Consider the following 21,406-nt stretch of genomic DNA (forward strand, 5'->3'; position numbering starts at 1 on the left):
AACAAATAATTGCACAATTTCTTTCACTTCATCTCTAAATGTTCTCATGTAGATCATATGCCACTGCAAGTACTTTTCGGATGTGCACTGAAAGCAACATCTGACTTGATCATTCCAATAAAACAGTATATATTTATTTTCTGGTCTTTACCCTACCACTAATATTTGCAACAAATGTAAATTTTAAATTACTAATATACATTAAATGTTATATGATGTACATTTCCAAGACAACTTCAGTATCGTACCACCCCATCCTTTAGTGCATAGATCACACTGTAGGTATATTATACAAGTAACTTCAAAATTGAAGATTAGCTGTTCCGTATTGCCAAACAACTAAATTTCCACTATTGTCAGTCTTGGTTCAGATATTTGTTTACATAAAGCTTAAGACAGGAATCCAGGTAGGATCTAATTACATTGTTGACTAGTAACAATTAAGCAACAAACTCTAATCTACTGTTAATATTATAAATACTTCATTTCCACTCTCAGAATTTTGCCATCTGATTCCCAAAATAACCTCCAAACTAACTGAATACATACTAGTTTTAATGAACTATTCCTTCTACACAGCTAATGAGCTGATTGAGATGGTTTCAACTGGTCAAAACCAGATAACAGGAAGTGATGATATTAACAGCAAGTCACCTGATAGAATCAACCTACCAGATGAGATAACATGATATAAGGTACAAGACAAATGAAATGCATGCATGTCTTACTGACGCCATAAGAAAGATGGTCGATATATTAATAATCTTTCATCATTTAACTTTCCAAATGACTTAACTATTTCCAACTGGATTTAAAAAACTCCAGACTCCACAGTACCACCAAGAGAATATTTTGCACAGTGATTAGAATTTTCAACAATGTTACAAATCTCGGCTCAACAACAAGCTCAAACTCTGCACTAACATCTTAGGGGTCTTTATTTTAATCTTTAGCAACATATATTTTACCCTGGCTAATTTTTTCCTTTTGATCACATGTTGAACTCATCAAGCAACAAATATCTCACAAAGGCCAGAGTCTGACCTGCAAGTTAGTTGCAACACTGACACACTGTTGGCTAGTTTGATATGCCAAGAGAGAGCCAGACACGACACTGACTTAACTCAACTCGACAGGCCAGCCAAAGAAACAAGGGGAAGACTCCATTTTCTAACCTTTTATGAAAGGGGTTCACGACCAATATCAATTTTTCCATTTAATAGTCTTGCATTTTGGCCTTGATCCATTTCTCAAATATGACCATCGATTATCCAACACTAGGACGTCCATATTAACACCCATGTCTGTTATTCCAGAGGGGTTTTAAAAAATTTGATGTGCAATTATCAACGTCAAGGTGCTTATCTACCTCAGGTATACCCAAATTGGATGTCCACAACCCATTAATGTTTATGGAATGCCATTTATTTTTTATTTATAGATTTACCGGTCTATGGCATGAGGTATATTACTAAAAAACATTCATAAACAGGTTTACCATATTGTATCTGTACTAATGGAAAATTCACCAAATTTTGTATTACTACCAAATTTTCTTACAGCAAATGGCAATACAACCAAATCTTACTATTATATGAATGCTCGTGTATAAACTAATCCAAGACTTTGATTATAGTGAATCTGTCCTTGTACGTAGACTAATCTAAGCGTCTAGATATCAATTGGAGCATCAATAGTCAATTGAACAATATGCTCAACTGTGTAAACCTACAGTCCAGTCCCCCACGGATCAGTATGACTGATTGTACTTAATTTTCTTATTACTCATTTGTTGAACATTATTAAAATTATTTAGATAAAAAAAATTCAGATAAATTGGAAATTTTTGCAATACATTACTAATTTCTATTTTAATTCTAGGCCTCTTGCATATACCCCTTCATACTTTTTATCTTCATATTTTGTTTCTATTTTTTTCAAATTGAACCTAAAAGTTGCATTCCGCACTTTCATCTTATCATTATGACTTTCATGTTCCTCCAATTAACATATTTTGGTCATTTGTAACAATTATTATAACTTGTAAACAAGGCCTTTCAATTATTAAAACAACAAAAAAAAATATTACTCTGTTTACTCAACTCCATGTTTCATACAGGCTAAAAGCTAAAATCAAAATATTTAGAACTGCCTAATACTAAACAACTCCAATAAAGTATCAATAAATAGTCCTTCCCCTGGTACATTATTATCTAAATAAGTTTCTTTGATGCTTCAAATCCTGGGTAGTGTCAACCACAAAACACTAGCTAAATAGTAATGCATCACATGACACAGTGCATTTCAAGTCCATATTGTGCTCTGCCATTTATCTACGTACATGGGAACGCTGCGTTTCATATGCTGCCCATGGAGCAGCTCTAGCTCCATACTGACCACCACTTTCTTCAGCCCCTTGAACCTACAAAAAAATTTGAAAACACCAAACATAGATCAAGATGATATCAAAAATATAAATTTTTCAGCATCTCCAAATATAGCTCAATTTGTGAAAATTTCATCCAATCTTGGGTTTGCCAGTCTATAGCACGAGGTATATTACTAAAAACATTCATAGACAAGTTTACCAATGGAAAATTCACCAAATTTCGTATTACTACCAAATTTTCTTAACAAATGGGAATACAACCAAATCTTACTATTGTGAATTTAAGATTAAAATGGATGATTTCTCGTGTATAAACTAATCCAAAACTTTGATTATAATGAATCTGTCCTTGTATTTAGACTAATCTAAGCGTCTAGAGATAAATTGGACCATCAAGAGTCAATTGAACAATATGCTCAACTATGTAAATCTATAGCCTAGTCCCCCACGGATTGGTATGACTGATTACTCATTTGTTGAGAGAAATTGCAAATTCCTAAAACACTATTTTAATTCTAGGATTTACCTCTTGTATCTACCCCTTCATACTCTTTATATTTTATTTCTATTTTTTCCAAATTATAAAAGTTGCATTACACACTTTCATCTTATCATTATGAGCTTTATTTTCAAGTCCAATTAACATATTTTGGTCACATTTGTAACAATTATTATAATTTTTAAACAAGGCCTTTCAATTTGTAAAACCAAAAAAATATTATTCTGCTTCAACCGAAAAACACTACTTAAATACTAATGCATCATATGACAGTGCATTTCAAGTCTATATTGTGCTCTGCCATTTATCTACATACATGGGAACGCTGCGCTTCATATGCCCCCCATGCAGCAGGTCTAGCTCCATACTGACCACCACTTTCTTCAGCACCTTGAACCTACAAAAAAATAGAAAACACCAAATATATTTCAAGATGATATCAAAAATATTTATTTCCAGTATCTCAAAACATAGCACAATATGTGAAAACTGCATAGAATCATGTTTTGAAAGGAAAAATGTAAACACACCGGGTGCATTCCATAACCATCACCACCATATGCACCACTAGTGTAACCCATCTCTGCACTACCATAGTTCCCACCATATGCTCCACCTGAAGATTGGGCACAAATTAGGTTAACCTTAGGGGTGCCCAGACTTCGTTAAAAATAACTTTAAAATTATTTTTGTAAAAAGCTGTCGGGAGATTTTGATGACAACAGTTTTGATTTCCCCTTCTGAGTTTTACTTATAATATAGTTTAAAACGTACAGATATAAACTTCTGATACAAATTAAATTATTAGAGAACTCTAGTAAGCATACTAGTAATATACCTGTGTTTGCAGCACCACGCTCTTTCTTGTCAACATTTGCTAGTTCAGCACGGAGTTTCTCAACTTCCCGGGACATTGAGATGAAGTTTTTCTCCATAGTCTGACCTTGCTCTAGCCGGGCAGCACGTGCCTTTCTCTCATATTCAATGGCATTTCTGCAGTATCATGTTCGAGAGTGGAAAATGCGAAACCACACATAAATTCATTAGCTTTGGAGTGTCTTGCGTTTATTAGAAATAACAAAGAAATTTATTTTCTAAGACTCAAAGAACCAGAGCAAAATACATGAACATATGTATAATATTAGATGTGCTGCACAAAGAACATAGGTACCTGGCCCCCTCAAATTCCTCATGCAAGCTTTGCATTTCTGTCCTCAACGCAGCTGCCTGCTGCATATCAGACCATACTCTTGTCAACTCTTGTGTAAGTGATTGTGCCTGGGTCGTCAGTTCTTGCCCGGCGGAACTCATTTTCTGATTATCTGCACGTAACTGCATAAGTTCTGCTCTCATTGGCTCCAAGGCACGCATTTCTGCTTCTAGCTTCATAGACTTTTCATACAATTCATTGAGGTGGTGATCTTTATCAGCCTGCATACTATTAGCTACATGACTCAGGTGTTGCAGCTCCTGGTTGGCTGAAGCTAGTTCCTGTCGTAAAGCAACATGGGTGGCAGCAAGCCGTTGGTTCTCCACGAGCATTCCCTGAATCTCTTGATTCTGGGCTGCAAGCCTCTCCTGTAGCAGTGCAGGATGTGGAAGCAGAGGACCCGGCCCTCTGCCATGAGGGCCATTGCGCATCTCTTCAACAAGAGCGGGATGAGGTGGCAATGGCCCTGCACCCCTGGCATAAGGGCCCTCGTGCATCGGTGGCATTGCTTGCTGAGCACCCTTAAGAGCATGTGCAGGTAGGCGATTTCTCCCAGCCATTATAAAAAAATAGATAGAATACTCCTCTTTCCTGTTTGATGAGATGAACACTTCCATTAATTGTTTTTTAAGGTCATATATTAAAAAAATATAAAATTCACTAATGTCATAAAAAGCAAATATCCTTCAATTTAAAGGTCCTATAGTCCAGGTAGGTCTACTATAAGGACAATAAAAACAAACAAGAAGTAAATAGAAAGCAAGAGCAAGCAACCAGTGGCAAGAAAAAGAGTGTTATGCTAGAGAATTACTACGGTCACTATAACGTCAATCAATATTGAAAACCCAATGCATTGTAAGCATGGTAACCTGCCATGAGCGGCAAAGCAAAAGATCACAATGTTCTCACTTCTTCTATACTCCAGAAGCATTGCATTGGTGTTAATAAGCCGAGCACAACAAGCAGATCATTTGTGATTCATATTTAAAAGTGAGATAACCTTTCAAGAGCAAAGTATACCATCCACGAGCAATTTCCTCTGGCTAAACTGCAGTAACAAGGGTATTCTCTTCAGCCTGAGAGATTATGAGAGATTTCCTTTCTGCCTCCGCTCTAGCGGAAGTAGTTTGATTCAACTCAGATTACTTCCATGCTCCTACAAGTCCAGGGCACTCTCCTGATGGCTTTCTTAGGCAAGCACTGACTACAAACACCCACATTATTAGTTTAGACAATAAGTAAGGCCTGCTCCCTTCTCTCTTCATTACAGGTTCAAGTTTTGACAATAACCCCACACCCTACCCAGCCCTTTTTTGTATAGCCTTTTCATGGCTGGTTTACTCTGTGGTCCATTTGACCTATTTCATCTTTACTGAACATTAAAATGAATTTCAGTTTAAATTTCAATTTCTTCCATTAAAAATCACTCATATAGAAAGAAACCTAGGTGGTGGCATGGAAACACAGCCGCACATCTCAAAAAACCGCGCCTCATATGCAACATAGGTAAAAATAACCCCGGCTCATATGCAACATAGTAAAAATACAACGTTTTCAAACCCTCGTGCAGATCTCGTGAATAAACAGAGAAGCCTGGATAACTTTAAACACTACCCACCACAAATATAAAGAAACTCAATAGACAAATGACGGCCATGGCTGAAACTTGAATATATAAGCAGAAAGGCCGACAGAACAAGCTGAGAAAATCCATTATTTTTCACTAATAGGGCATATGATTTGCCCCAGAAAAGCATTAAAAAACATAGTGAAAAGATGAGAAGTGACAACCTGAAATTTAAGCTAGTGGCGACGAAAAAGGAAGCGAAGAAAGCAGGTTTTTGCCTTATGTTGCTCTCCTTATTTTTGAATTGATAGAATTTTCTTCGTTCCACTGCCTTCTGATTGTCTCTGGCAGCGCTACTCCCACTGGACCTTCTAACCTTTGATGCTTGGGGGAATAGTGGAGGAATATAAATAGAAAAGTAGAATTGAGCTTAAGAATGTGAAGGTATATATAGAAAATAAAATTAGGTCGGCTGATTTCCAAAAAAATGCATGTTTTACATTTTTCCAATGCAGGTGAGGGAATTAATGAGTTTTTACGTTTGGAAAAAAAAATGATATGATATAAAATTATTTAGTATTGGTGGAAGGTATATTTTTAATAGTTTAGTCATAGTGTATATTTGGCTATTAATATTTGTGGAGTTATAACTTTAGTAATGTAAAATTTGGATTTAGATTTAGTCAAGTACCAAATTTAATGGGTGGTATATATTACCTCATCTATATAAAATTATTATTAGTAGAAAGTATATTTTTAAATTGCAAAAGTCGATGTTTAGTGAAAATTGGGTTATTAATATTTGTGGAATTATAATTTGATTAATGCAAAATTTGGATTTAGCCAAATACAAAATCCAATGGGTAGCATATAGTGCCCTATGCATTAATAAAGCTATTAATATTGGTGGCCTATAAATTGTGAGTTCTTAAGTGTGAATGTTTAGCCATAAAAAAAATGATTACAAAAAGGTGAATAAAATTTTGATTTATTTTTACAAATTTATTGATTTGATTCTTTTATATTTGCATTTTAGGTTTAAGAATTATAGAGGAAATATATATAAATTAAAAATAAAGTTTGTTGAATAAATAATAAGTTTTACATTTTTTAAAGATAAATAGTTAAATAAGGATATTAATGGATTTTTATATTGTCAAAAATAAAATAATGTAAAAATATGCTTTAAATAGTTTTACTTTCAAATTAGAAAAATAAAATAAATAAATAAATAAAAAATATGCAACTAACTTTGATCCCTATATGTTATTAGATTGATTTCGTTTTCTCCTAACTTTGTTTTATATTCATCTTAGTTATATTGAATTAATTTGAATCTCTTTAAACTTTATTCTATAATTATTTTAGTTATATGGTAGTTCTACAGCATTATTTAAAATGTAAAATGGTTGATGTGAAAATATGCATTCATGGTTTTGAGAAAAAGAATAGCAAATGTAATTTTGACTTCTTTTTTATTTATATATGTTATTGAATTGATTTAATTAGCCCAAGGAAAGTAGAATATGTGATGATGGGGTGTGTTGGTAAGGCACTTTGTGATGTGAAGGTATTTGTTCAAAACTTCATGGCAAAAATCCATGGGGCCTAGGCCGGGTGCGATCCCCGGGTGATTTTGACGGTTTAGATGCCCCTCGGTCATGTTTTCTCAAGCCAAAGGTTAAGCCTGTAGTCATCTCATGACTCACACCACTCAGCGAACAAACAAACAAACAAAAAATGGATTTGATCATCAGGCTACTTCCTCTTTTAAAAAAAAAAAAAAAATGTTATTCCATTTTGGTTAGGAAATGTGGTTTATCATGATTTATAGATCTCAATGTAATATGTTATGATACTTGTATTCACAGTGGTGCTTCCTATTAGCATAATGATTAATTATTGTAGAATGAATGTGTGCACTTGCTTGGGTTCACCCTTAATCAAAATACAACATTTTCAAGCCCTCATGTAAATTGTGTTAACTACTAGAGATCCTTGTATTAGTTTAAACATTGCCTATTATAAATATAAATAAACTCAATAGACAAAAATCAATTGGATGTAGCTCAATTGGTTGGGAGAAATGTGATTACCCTCCCTGTTATAGGTCATTTTGTCACATCCAATCAATATGCCTCCTAATGGGATCAATCAACATCTTATTCCCCCTTGTCATCATCTTACACGAAGCCCTAAGCATGCCTCTTTCATTCCCCAAAATTTATGCCTGAAACTGCATCATCTAAGCTAGTTTTAGGACCAACGCTCCCTAGACTCTTGTTGGACAGCGTTCACCTATAGGTTGTTCTACAATGGCCTGTGTTGGTCACCTACAGGTTGTTCCCCTTTGCACCTACATTGGTTCTAGAAATTCGAGAAAAAGAGAGAAATTTTGGAAGCTTCCAAATTTTGTTACAACAATTTACCTCAAATAAAACATTTGGATCCTATCCTACCCTACTTTGGAGTTTCAATCCCTTATCCTTTGATCCCATCCTCCCATCAAATGTGGATCTAAAACCTTAGATTGGTAATTGAATAAGAACTCCCAACTTACCCCACTCCTCTATATATTTACAGCCTTCCATATGCAAGGGGGTGTGGAATTTGGAGAGTGATTCTACACTTATGATGTTGTGGTGAGATGTTTCATTTCATGCATTTAGGGTGATTGGAGGTGCACATTATGACAAGGAAAGGACAAGTCAACCTTGGAGGAGCTCTTCTACAAGATAAACACATATTTATGTTTGTAACTCCTTACATTTATATTAAAGCAAAGAATTATTTGTTTTCCTATATGTGATGTCGTTATTTCATGTATTTCAGTACCATGTTGATCTATTGAATAGAGTATTTAGGTGATATTGCATAGATCTTGTAGTTTCTTAGCTTGTGTTATCTAACTGTGCAGGTTCTAATTTTGGCAATTGGAGCTGGAATTGGAGCATTCAAGCTAAATAAGGAGCGACACCTGCGACATATTCCATGTATGCTTCATTCCATCATCTATTTACTTTAAGGAAAGCATTGGGTTCCTTGTTTCTTTGTTGTTCTAGGTTAGCCACCAAACCTAGGGGAGATACTTTTGTCCGCAATCATAAATCCCATATAACAAATTGGTGACTCCAATGGGAATCGGTGTATTCCCTTGGTGGTTCCTTTGTCCATTGTGTTTTATTACCCCTTTGATAGACCTTTGTTTCTTTACCCAGCCAAGAACAGACCTAAGAAGTCATTTCATTGGGTCTCTTTTGCAATTTTGTGTCGAAATCCTCTAGTCCTGGACCAATGCTCCCCCAATGCCTCTGACAAAGTGTTGCACCTCACCTAGGCCCACTTTGTACCAGCGTTGCAAAGCACTGGTGCCTCTTATGCACTAGCATTGGCCCCTGTTTTTGCACAAAACTTACCCTTGTTTTTTAGGGTTTCTTTGATCAGCCTACTTCCAGTTGACCTTCCATGAGTCTTGAGTGTCTTGTGGTCTCTTTAAAGCCTCCATTTGGTTTGCATTTGTGTTTGATTGCCTTTAGTAAGAATTGGTTTTGATTTTTCTTTGTTCTTATCATTTGGTCGCTTGCAAACTAATTTTGTTTGGTCATTGATCGCTTGGATGAATTGTTGTTTTATTCCTCATTTTGAAAAGTGCATTTGAATCAGTGATTAAACATTTGCTTCTTAGTTCTCTTCATTTTGAAGATTAAATGTCTTGAAACGAAAAAACTTTGCATTTGCATCTAGGGTTTCGTGTGTGAAATTGGAATTCCCTATTGTGAAATTGTGTGTTTTTGCTTTTACTTTTGCAAAAAAAAACCTAAGGGGGGTTGAATTGTGTATGAGTGTTAATTGCCTTTGAGTGTCATCTCTTTTGATTTTTGAATTTTTCACACAGTTTCAATTTGAGTCCTTTGTTCATGAATTATCATATTACGTTTGATTTCATTGGAATCCTCTTGTGTTTGTTTTGAAGATTTATCTTGCATATATCACATTTGCATAGTTAAAATTCTCATTTCACAATTGGAAAGGAAATTGTGCATAGATTACATTTGCATAGTTTTCAGGGGAATCATGCATAGATTACATTGCATGGTTTGGCATCTTTTAATCCCTTGAATTGAATTGGAATAGTGAAATTGAAAGATCTAGTTATGAAGCTCTTGTTTGTTGCATATTTGATTATTGTGTCATTGTTTGCACCTCTTCCCTACACTAGATAGCTTCCATTGAAATTGAAAAGAGTTATTTTTCTCATATTAGTTGCATTACAGGGATATTTAGGTGACAGTCATGGTGAGCCCAAAACTGAAACTTAATCAAAGATAAATAGTAAAATTTGTTGAATCAACCTAAGGATCATTTGTAACATTAACGCAAACACTTAGAGGTCTAGGCTAGAGATGTGTTACAATGTTGTTAAACGTAGGAGTTGTCATTGTTTTCCAGCGTTGCATCCTGGGGGTGAAATCTCGTTCCACGTATGTGAGTGTATAGGATCGTTCTCCATGTACCTTTGGGTATATTGGATGGCGCTCCATGCACGTAAAGTATATGGGAATGCTCTCATCGAATGGTTACGCATTAGACAACACTACTACGGACTACACTCCCACGTACTGTCGAGTATATTTTGGGAGTCCCTTATAGGTTGCTATCCATCCATAGGTAACTAAGTTGGTTGCCTTGTATATTGTGATACACCGAACACAACATTCAGGAAGATTGCCTGCACGTACGTTAAGTCCTTGGTTTGTCAAGGTGTATATTGCAGTTCACGGTTGCTTGGTAAACCTTTATGCCTAGTTACCCCTTTGTTTTGTTTGTGTCTTTAATATCTAATATAAATTAATTGACCGTGGAACAACTCCTTCGTGGATCTTAGGTTGAGACTAATGGAAATAGTTCCAGAGTCTACCAATCAAAGGAACCCCTTTGACGAGAATCTTGATCCTTTTCCTTCTTTTAGAAATATTGGTGCTCCTTATATAGCAGCATTGTCTCTTCCCAGATTTACCATTGGTTTTCCAATTTGGTTATTTTCGACCCCCATGGTTCTGAATGTCCAAACTGCTTCTTAACTGAGTTCTCCTCCACCTAAACAACATCAACCTCATGTTGATCCTAAAGTTGACCCTTTTCCTTCTTCACCTATTGTTTCTTCATCCCTTTCTTCCTCTTCGCCTGGTGAAAGTCTTGATTCTAGTAACCAGGAAGCTAAGAAGAAGAAGAAAAGGAAGAAGAAGCAAAATAAGTAGGGGGGAACCAAGCAACCATTGCTACGGACGCAACTAGTATGGACAAATCTTCCAATCAACCACGCAAAGTTAAATTCCATTGCATGTTATGTAAGGGTGACCACCTTCTTAGAGATTGTCATGGTATTCCTAAGGTATTAGAAGTGTGGTCCACAGGCTCACATCGGCCTTTGTCGTCAACTTCTGGAGATCATGTTGGTGACAAACCCTCAAATAGCGATAGTAAGGTCCATGGGAAAAAGGGTAAAGTCAAATTTCCATGTCAGTTATGTGAAGGGAATCATCCTATTCACCTTTGTACTCATATGGAAGAAGCCTAAAAAGTGTTGGAAGACCTTACAGCTTCTCAGCCACGACTTCCAACTAGTTACCGAAAGCTTTCTCCTAATCCTCCACTAATTGATGAAGTGATTTATCAGAATCTAATCCAATCCATCCTGCTGTCTCTCAACGTGAAACCAATGAGTTTGTTCTTGACCAACCATTGGTTGAGAAAATTCTTGACTCGATTCCACCTTTAGTTGATTGTACCTTTCCTGTAAAGAGAGAGTCTCATACCACTTAGATTCTTCTTGTTTCTTCAGATTTCAATGAACCCAGGGAAAATCCTCTCATTCCCACAGAATAGTGGGACAATCCTCCCGTTCCCACAGCACAAGGGGGTTGTTCTCCCATTCCCACGACACCCCCTCCAAGTAGTATGGTCACTTCCTTTGATTGGAGTCGATTGGCAGGATATCGTCTTCCTCCATACATGCTCTTCTATATCATAATATAGGCTTATAATGTGGTTGTACCTAGCACAATCATAGATGAAGGCGCATATGTTAGTATTATGTCCTCAACTACTTGGAAAGCTTTAGGTTCTTCACAGCTTGTGCCTGTTACCCATAATCTGTTGGCTTTTAACAAAGGAACCAGTCAACCGTTAGGGATCCTTCCTAAGTTTCCTATTACTTTGGGAGGAAAGATTGTCTATATCGATGTGATGGTAGTCTAAGGCCCTTTAGATTTTAATTTAATCCTTGTGCATGACTAATTTTATGTCATGGGAGCTCTTGTCTCTTCACTCTTTCGTGTGATGTGTTTCCCACATGAAGGAAGAATCGTGACTATAGACCAACTTTTGTTTGTTGGTCCTGATTTGACTACCAATCATCCTACTTCCCTAAGAATTTTGAATGTGCAAGTGGTATCTTCCCCGTCACAGGTAATTATGTGCAAACCTATCCCATTCATATACTTGTTGTTGAAAATGAGCCTTTCATTGTCTGCTCAACTTTTTTCAACCTAGATCTGGTAGGTGATATGGTGAAACATTTACTGGGGGCATTGGGGCATGATATTGCCATTGGATCCCTTTATATATATCCCTTCCATAACGTTGCTCTCTCCTCTGATGAGAACCTATTGGAATCCATGGTCTCTTGGAGGTCATGATCAGGATTGGAGCAGAGTTCATTTTCTTGTGTCAAGCTCATTAAAAAATTAAACAATCTCTTATGAGGATAGTTCTTTTACTATGTCAACCTCGTTAAAAAATGAAATAGGTTCCTATGAGCATAGTTATTTTCCTGTGTCAAGCTCATTAAAAAATGAAACAAATCCCCTTTCAATTATAGTCTTCAATTAGATCTCGTAAATTCAAATCCCCTTTCAATTATAGTCTTCAATTAGATCTCGTAAATTCCCAGTCGAATCTTTCACTTGATCTCGTAAATGAACCTTCATTCCATCCACCTGCTAGTACCCAGTAGTCTACTTAGGTGCATGAAATGAAGCTTGGGGGGCATGTACCTCAAATTGAGTCATTATGATGGGGGCATGCAAACTTATTTCAAGCATAGTTTCCCATGTTTCAAGCTTGTGTAAAAATGAAACCACTCTCAATCATATTTTTTCTCATGTTTCAAGCTTGTGAAAAAATGAAACCATTTTCAAATATTTTCAAGCATAGTTTCCCATGTTTCAAGCTTGTGTAAAAATGAAACCATTCTCATCCTATCTCTCGTGATTGCCATTTTTTATCTAATCCATAAATTACCATGGATATTCCACTGGACAGTTCGTCACAACAGATCTGATAATATTATATTAAAAATATGAGGTCCTACACTATTACAGTTTCATTTAATTTCTAGGTCTGTAAAATTAATTATAATTAGTGCATGCATGTAAAATTAAATCAAGTAGAAAATTAGAGAACGAAAAAATAAGCTCACACACACATAATACACAAGATATGATCTCTAGGAAACCCTTTTGGGAGAAAACCCAGTTGGAAGGTGAGGTCGCTTCACTCTCTTTCTCTGTTTGGAAATATGGGTGCAAGTACAAATAAGTAATGTATGTGGCCTGTGGGCTGCTACAGTGCACAGATCCTCTATGTTTTCTCTACCTCCTATCTCTCCTAGCTATATTTGTTAAGTTATGGAACAAAATGCTCTCCAAAGAATGGAATGCATCTTCCTCCAATTGGCTCAGTTATAGCACAACCCAATAACCTACTAGTAGTTAAGTTTGACTACATCAACTCTTATCTAGAGTTACAAAATATACTCTTCTAGAGTAGTTTACATCACAAACACGAGGCTAGCCCCTTTTCCATGAATAATGGGGGCTGACGCAACACCCTCCTGAACAATAAGTGTGAAAACATGAAGGTCAACTTCTGAGTGGCATAACTTTTGCATACGGACTCCGATTGACACGATTCTTGCGCCATTGGACATCTTTATGTGTGTAGAATAACATGAAAAGGTGTTGCACTAAGGCGGTAAGTTTTACAACCAAAAAACGTTTCTTGATGACTCAAAATGCTCCTGGAAGGTTTCAGACATCGTTTCACCAAACTGGGTCCTGCTGGTAAAAACGGTCTTGTGAGATGATTCCTCCACTTTTTCCACTCCAAATGCATCGAGATGGACGACAAACATATAATGATCCAATTCAGATCACTATCAGTCTGGTTTTGCCAGATGAGGCTTGGTTTTCTCATTCCATTGTCACCATCTGCTTGGCTAATCATATGCTTTCACTTGGTTTTTTTACCCTTTCCCGAGGAACCGCTGCGATGAGTGGTCTTATTAGCCAGCCTTGACCTCTACGTGTTTTGAGAAATTCCATCATGATCAGAACCAATTGCTACCCTTTATACCACTCGTTCCTCTTGGAGGATTCCCCTTTCAGCTCTTTTCAGACTCCCAAAATATGAAAAGATTACCGAGCAGTTGTCTTTTCAAACTTGTAAGGGTAAATGAAAAGATGTCTACTCAGTATAAGTTTAACCCTTTTCCGGGCTGAGATAGATTATCTACGAAAAATGAATACCTTATTGAACATGGCTAAGAGGTTGTCTCGAGTATTCGTTTCTACCTTTTTCGGACTTGAGAGAGTATCTACGAAAAGGGACATCTGGAGTTTTCTTTTTCGCCTCTTTTTCAAACTCTCTAAACATGAAAAGCATGTCAAGTTTTACCTTCGTTGGACTCGTTAAAAATAATAATAATAATAATAATTAAAAAAAAAAATGGTGGACTTGTCGAACATGACAAGGTCGAACCTCTCCTTCTTAGGGTTCATTAAATATACTCTGAGGGATTCATTTGAAGGGTGAACTTACAGATCAAGCATATGTTATCCTCCTCAAGCTTGTTAAAAAATAAAGAGGCACTGACCAATATGGTTGGGGAAATTGGGAAAATAGGGTATTCCATTTTTTAATGGCAGCGAGTCGCTCTTGAACACGACACTCTTCCACTTCATCTCCATAGCTGTTGGGTTGGGTAATCTACTTGTCTTTTGGTTATCATACCATTTTCAGATTCTCCATTTCGGTTTTGGGTCAATGTTTCCAACTCCATTAAGTGTCGACATTGTGTTTAAGAGAAGTCAATTCAGTTGATATCTGTTACAATACTCTTAAGCCTTCATTCCATGTTTGCCTTTCCTGATCCAGTTTTGTATCAGCATCATTTTGTCCTAATCATGATACCCATTTCGTGACATTTATGGGGAATACATCAAGGCCCTCCTGCGACGGGTCGTTTTCTGTCGACATCAGCACATTATCCAGGAAGTTGACTTAGAAATACCCTTTGGTACCTTGGTGCTTGCATACGTCAATGGCAAATTTCCTCGCTCTCTACGATAGGTTTACATCAATGGCCTTCAACTGAAAGACTGTGTGTGGTGTTCGACATCATCTCATTTATTCACACCATATGGATTGTACTATAGTACCGATCTGATACTGAGATCTAAGACAATTAATAAGGTATTACAGACTCATGTGCATGGATTTGTCTATGTTATTTTATGCAATGGACCGATAAGACTGCGAAATACACAGACAATGAGGCAATAAAACAAAAAAACATAATAGACAACACATAACACAACGAATTTAATAAGGAGTTCACCCAATACTCCTGGGCCACATTTCCTGGTCCAACCTTTAGTGGTGACCTCTCTATTATGTCTTCAAAACAAAGTTTTATAACAATGAGCTCAACTTGAGCCTCACACAACAGATACAACAACGAAAGTTTGCTTGAACCTCTCAAGCTTCTCTGAGTACACAGACTCTCTCAATCACTCTCTGTCTTTGTCTTTGCTCTCTGTCTTGGCATTGCCTTCAATACTGCCTTTTTTTTGTTTGCTCTCTGTCTGTGGCTTTAAAGCCAATTTGCTTTACCTGTTCAGTTCCGCTTCTCGGCTTTCTGTCTCCTCGGCCTCTGTCCGTTTGAATCCCTCTTCTAACGTTAAACAATCATTGCGTAACGTATTAAGGGGAGGTGGCCACCTATCCTACAATGGATGAGTGCATCGGGCTTTTGAAATCCCTGAAACGACCGCTTTCTGTTAACACAGAGAAACACAGTCAAACACAGGAAAAGTCCGCCAAACATTGCCTATCAGACTTCAAATGTCCATCAATCTGCCTTATACTCCTATCGAATCTGCCTTTGCAGTGATACCACATCTCCATCGTTGATCTGGGAGATCTAGATCTAACGGTTGAGATCCATTTTGGGTGGCTCTTTCGTTTGGGAGTTAACCGCCTGATGAGGGTGGTTTTCTCTCTCCTTAGCCTGGACACGTGGCAGTCGGTGTGTGGGATCGGGCAAAGCCCAACCCAAACCACTTACCGCCTTTGGTCCTCCCGAAATCCCGCTAGTTTTGTGATTTCCCTTTATATTAAAATATGGAAATCACGCTTATATCGGACTTGAAATAACATACAACAGCATTAAGAAACCCTTTCGGGTCCATGACATCGCATATATGTATAGATATGTATAAGCCCCGCGCCATCGTGTTTGTCAATCGCGATTTGGTGATGCAACGTGGGCTGTCGATTTGCACGCTTGATCGACGATCCTCGTTGACTCCGCCGATCGCCATTGCAAGTTCCACAGGGTCTATGCCGATATCCACCGATTGCCACCGCCGATTATGATTTGCCAATAATCAAAAGATGCGCCCACATATGAAAACTGGTGGACCCCTGCCGATATCCATCTTTTGAGGACGAGAGGAGATCTCCACTCGTCCTCTGGAACTTAAATAACTTTAACTCGCATCTATAAACTTCTCGAGTCTGCTCCGCAATTGAACAACTGAACAACAACTAAACAACATTTGAACATCAACTGAACAACAATTGAACAGCAACTGAACAACAATTGAATAGCAATTGAACAACGATTGATATCAGATGGCATCTTTGGCTGGCCCAGAATCGCTTCATTTTGACAATAAACCTGTGTGTTGGCCGCACATTGCAGCTTGTATAATAACGACATTTAATGAGATGCCTAAGCCTCCACAACCCCGAGCCCGCAGGCCACATGCTCCTCCATTTATTGATAAAAATACCCCTTGGGCGTATTTTGATGGCGCAGCACAATAGCAGGGATGTGGTGGTGGATTCATCCTTCACATTAGTGATCATCATTACTTCAAAGTTAAGATGGGATTAGGGGCAGGAATGAACAATTTCGCTGAACTCATCACCCTTCGTCACCTCTTGCATTTCTCTTTGGGGCATAACTGCATGAGCATTAATATATTTAGAGATTTGAAGATCATTATAAATTGGTTCAATAATATTACTGCTTGTCACATACACACACTCAGTAATATTTTGGATGAAATAAACATTTTCAAGGCTCAATTTAATTATATCACATGCAATCATATTTACAGGGAACATAACAGTTGTGCTGATGAGTTATCCAAGGTGGCCATGATACCACCCAGAGGAGAGTGGTTAATCCAGGAACAGCGGGGGCCAAATGAATACCATTACTATCACCGCCCTTACATAGATCTACATTATCACAGGGCCGAGAGCCCATGATCTGGTTATCTTTTTGGAACTTTTGAAATTTTTGAAAATGTAAATTTTTGAATATATTATACAGGATATATGTATGGCCCTGCATGGCAAATGTACAGACAAAAAACAACAACTCTTCTATATGAACATCCTGCGTGATGTTCTGGACAGTATTCAGTTTTTTATGCAGAACTTTCAATTATTGACTGAGCCCTCTGGGGCTAGACAGAAACAGCATATGCATATCGCATCTACAATATGTAATTTTTCAAGTTAATGAAAGATTACGATTTTTCTAGTGGAAAAAATTGAACAACGATTGAACAACAATTGAACAGCAACTGAACAACAATTGAACATCAATTGAACATCAATTAGTATTTGAATAGCAACGCTCCCACATTGACTTTCCCTTTTTGCATGGACGCTTCACTCTACGCCGTTGATCTTACCATTCAATCCGATGGTCATTGATCCACCCGATCAACAAACCCAATTGACATCCTCCACCGTTGATCTCCTCATTAATTTGACGGTTGATGGTTCACCCAGTCATCGCACATTGCATATCGCAATTTCTTCTGGCCAAGGTTCATTCACTCCTGAATGATGCGATGCGATATTAATTCAACGATTAGCATAAGCTGTGATCCAATAGTCTGCGACCCTTCAACTATTCCACAGATTTCCAAATGCTCAACCCCCATAGTTGACTTCACATAAGTGTTTGAATTTGTGATCGACGGCTAAGGTCGATTGCGGGCCTTCAACCGCGATCAAAAACTTCCACGCTCTCCTATCCCCGTGATCTAGTCCTCCGCCATTCTTCTTCTGCCATTCATATCCGTCAATCTAAAAGATCTGATGGTTCTCGTTCCTTTCTGCCTACTCCATGTTTAGGCCGTTTCTTAGTGTTCCTGTGATTTTAGGTTTCTTCCAGGGTTCTGGTCTTTAGTTGTTCTACATCACAACTTCCTCCTTAACTCCGCTTGCGCCTTTATGCTTCCTTCACCTCCACTGTAACATTAAAGGCTTCCTCCTGTACTGTTGGTGTGTACAAAGCTGTAACACCTCTCTGTCACTCTTCTCTGTATTTTGCCTCTGATTCTGCACATGCAACTTCTGTTACATAGAACTACTCTAGTTCACACACAGATTATAGCTAAATTACTCCACACACACACATAAACTCAGAATCGAGTTGTTTGTATTAATAAACAGGTATTTACACAGTTTCTTCTCTGCGGCCTGATTTCCAATATCAGTGGCCTTTGTTTCACAATCTTCCCGTAGGCTTACAATCAAACTCTTCACACTCTAACTCCTAACTAACTAGCTAACCCTTGACTATGCCTTTTAGGCTTACATTTATACAAAAGGATTCTACAACCAATTCCTGGTTTAGATCCATAAACTTCTCAACAAAACCCTAAAATCTCTTCCTTATCTCTAAGGATCCTCTCTAATCCACAAAATCATGAACTAACTCCTAATCTAAGATTTGCAATTAATTCTCAAATCTCTCAATCTCTCAACTATCCTGATTCTCTCATGTTCTCCTACATTCGAGAACATTTACAATATGCTTCACAATACTTAATTAATTCCTATTTTCATTAAAATCACTCAAAACCTAAGTAATTACATTAATTCAACACTTAGGAAACCAAATGCCTTAAAATACAAGACCCCCTATGTCTACTAAAATACAATGATATTGTTGAGCTGAATGCTCCTGCATCAGACTCCCAAAGTAGAAAATGTTCATGATCTCCTGATCATGTGTCTTCATATGTTGATAGAAAACCTCCAGGGTCCCAAACTTTAGTTTGTAGTTGTTTGAATGCTCTGCGCCTTTGTTGCTGCTGTATGTCTATTGTCTTCTGTTTTATTTTCCTCTCCTTGTCAATCAGTTTCAAGTTCTAATTGATCATCCTTCTTGTTGCTATCAATCTTCTCCATATGGATTGTTTCATCATCAACTGCCATAATTTTTCAATTTCCATTTCCAGCACATCCTTGGGCTGGTCCATACTTTGCCACTTATTGTTACCTCTTTCTCTTTGTTTCAGGTTGTTGTTGTTGTCTACTAACTCTTCAAACTTCTGTTCTTCACTTTGAAGTTGTCGAATTCTATCACTTACTCTTTCTCCTACGCTTAATTTTTCTTCGCTTATTTTTACTTGTTTTGTCATTCTTACTTGTTTTGCCTCCTTTTAATCCTTACCCTCTTTCATGATCATCTATTTCTGTATTGAATCCTAACTTTCCAGCATTCTCTCCAGCAATTAACATCTTTGTTCCATGGATTAAATACTTCCACAGAATCTTCCTCTTTCATTTTTATTTGGTTGCTCATCTATGCCAAATTTCCTCCATCATCTGCAACTAAACCTGCACTCACCAAACAAATATTAAAATAAAAAACATAAGGCCTCAGTGCCTCTTCTTCCTTTGGCAACACTTCAGTATGCTGCTCTGATTCTTCCTCCTCTGTCAGCACATCAGTATGCTGATTTGAATTCTCAACAGAATTCACGAGACTGTCAGCTAGTCTCTCCTCCACACCATCTGTTTTAATAATGTATTCCTATCCTTGTCCACTGTAGTGAACTTCTTCATTCTCATTCAGTTCTGATTTTACAACCTGAACACTTACTTTTTGGTTTTCTAGCCTTTTCTCCAAAAGACTTAACTCATGCCATAAATTTGCCATCTCACTTGGAATTTCTCCTAAAATCTTTGTACAATCCTCACTATCTTCTTCTTTGTCACAAGTATAATTTCTTGTTGACACTACTTCTTCATTCTTGATTAGAATAAAATTCTGATCCTCCATCTCTATGATAGTTTTAGATGTCTGTCCATCACTCTCCCTTTGGCCATTTAAGAAAATCAATTCCTCTTTGTCCTCATCAATAGCAAATTCCTTATCATAAGACATAACTGTCTCATCTCCACTGAAGATATTTTTTCCACTAAGCAAGGAATTTATGAACTCCTTCTGCTGTAATAACTCAACTTGATCTTCATTTGAAAGATAATCATCATCATACTTTACTTGGAAAATTTCAGCTTCATTCAAGACAGTTCCATAAGATGGTTTGTCTTCTGCAATATCTGCATTCACCCACAACTTGTCAGTTGTAAAACCACAAGACCTCATGATCTCATTTGATGATTCAATCACCAAGTCCTCCTGCTATTCCAAGTCCTCTACATGACGTAAAAATATTTCAATGGTCTTCTCTTCAATCTCATCAAGTCCTTCACTTGATTGCTTGATATCCTTCTCTACTTCTTCTTTCAGAACATAATTTAGATTCTGCCTGTCTTCTTCCTCCTTTACGACAATATCAGCAAATTGTCCTTCTTCACATGTTTCATTTGCAAACATACACAAATTATCAGATTTAAAATCATGTGACCCTTTGGTCTCACTTGAAGTTTCAATCTTCAAGTCTTCTTCTTCACCCAGAACTTCACCCTACTCTGGTTCACAAATGGACACTTCCATTTCCAACTCAGCTTCTCTGAGTTTTTCTGTCAGCCACTTTACTTGCTTCTGTCGTAGCCTTCTCTGTAACTTATGCCACTTCACTGGCTTCTTCCTTAACACCCAACCTAGTCTTTGGCTTTCCTCTAGCAGCATTGTTAACACATCGAGTTCTTCTCTTATCTCAACCATCTCCTTGTCAAACTCCGCTTGACTCATCCTCTTGCCATTTGCCTTGGCATTCTCCTTCTTCACTTTTCTTCTACTGTGGTTTCCCTCAGAACCTCCACTATGACTATCAGTAGTCATCTTCTTCTCCATCTCTATGAGTTCCTCACTCATTCACTATGAGCTGCATTAAAGCCTCTGCAACAACAAGTCCTACCTGTTGCCACTTACCTCACCAAGCTTTCCTCTGTACTTGGTCTTTTGGCAAGCTCTTGGTTCGCTATCTCTGGAACCTCCTTTGAGCACTTCTCTCTGCTCCTTCTAGGCTTCAACTCATTTGCATCTTCTAAGAACACAATTGTCCTCTTTATCCAACCTCTGTTGAAATTCCTCAAGGTTCTGCCACATTCTTCTTTCATTCAAAAACTTTTACCCGCTTCTTTTATCCCTTAGCAATTCTACCCACATCCTCTGTG

At 37.4% G+C, this 21,406-nt stretch overlaps 1 protein-coding gene across 1 annotated transcript; it reads right to left on the reverse strand.

The window, feature by feature from the left end:
- Positions 1–2,061: 2,061 nt before the first annotated feature.
- Positions 2,062–6,029, reverse strand: LOC149162922 (protein FLX-like 1). Its single transcript, XM_089437452.1, has 6 exons — positions 5,890–6,029; positions 4,060–4,689; positions 3,727–3,881; positions 3,419–3,504; positions 3,205–3,285; positions 2,062–2,422 (listed from the first exon to the last, which is right to left on the reverse strand). The coding sequence occupies exons 2-6, from the start codon at positions 4,656–4,658 to the stop codon at positions 2,330–2,332; spliced, it is 1,014 nt and encodes a 337-aa protein (XP_089293578.1). The 5' UTR covers positions 4,659–4,689; positions 5,890–6,029; the 3' UTR covers positions 2,062–2,329.
- Positions 6,030–21,406: the final 15,377 nt, after the last annotated feature.

The sequence above is a fragment of the Pinus tabuliformis genome, chromosome 5_2 (genome assembly GCF_031772625.1).
Source record: "Pinus tabuliformis cultivar Carrire ecotype Pingquan chromosome 5_2, CPIR1, whole genome shotgun sequence".
In the NCBI taxonomy this organism is placed as follows: Eukaryota; Viridiplantae; Streptophyta; class Pinopsida; order Pinales; family Pinaceae; genus Pinus; species Pinus tabuliformis.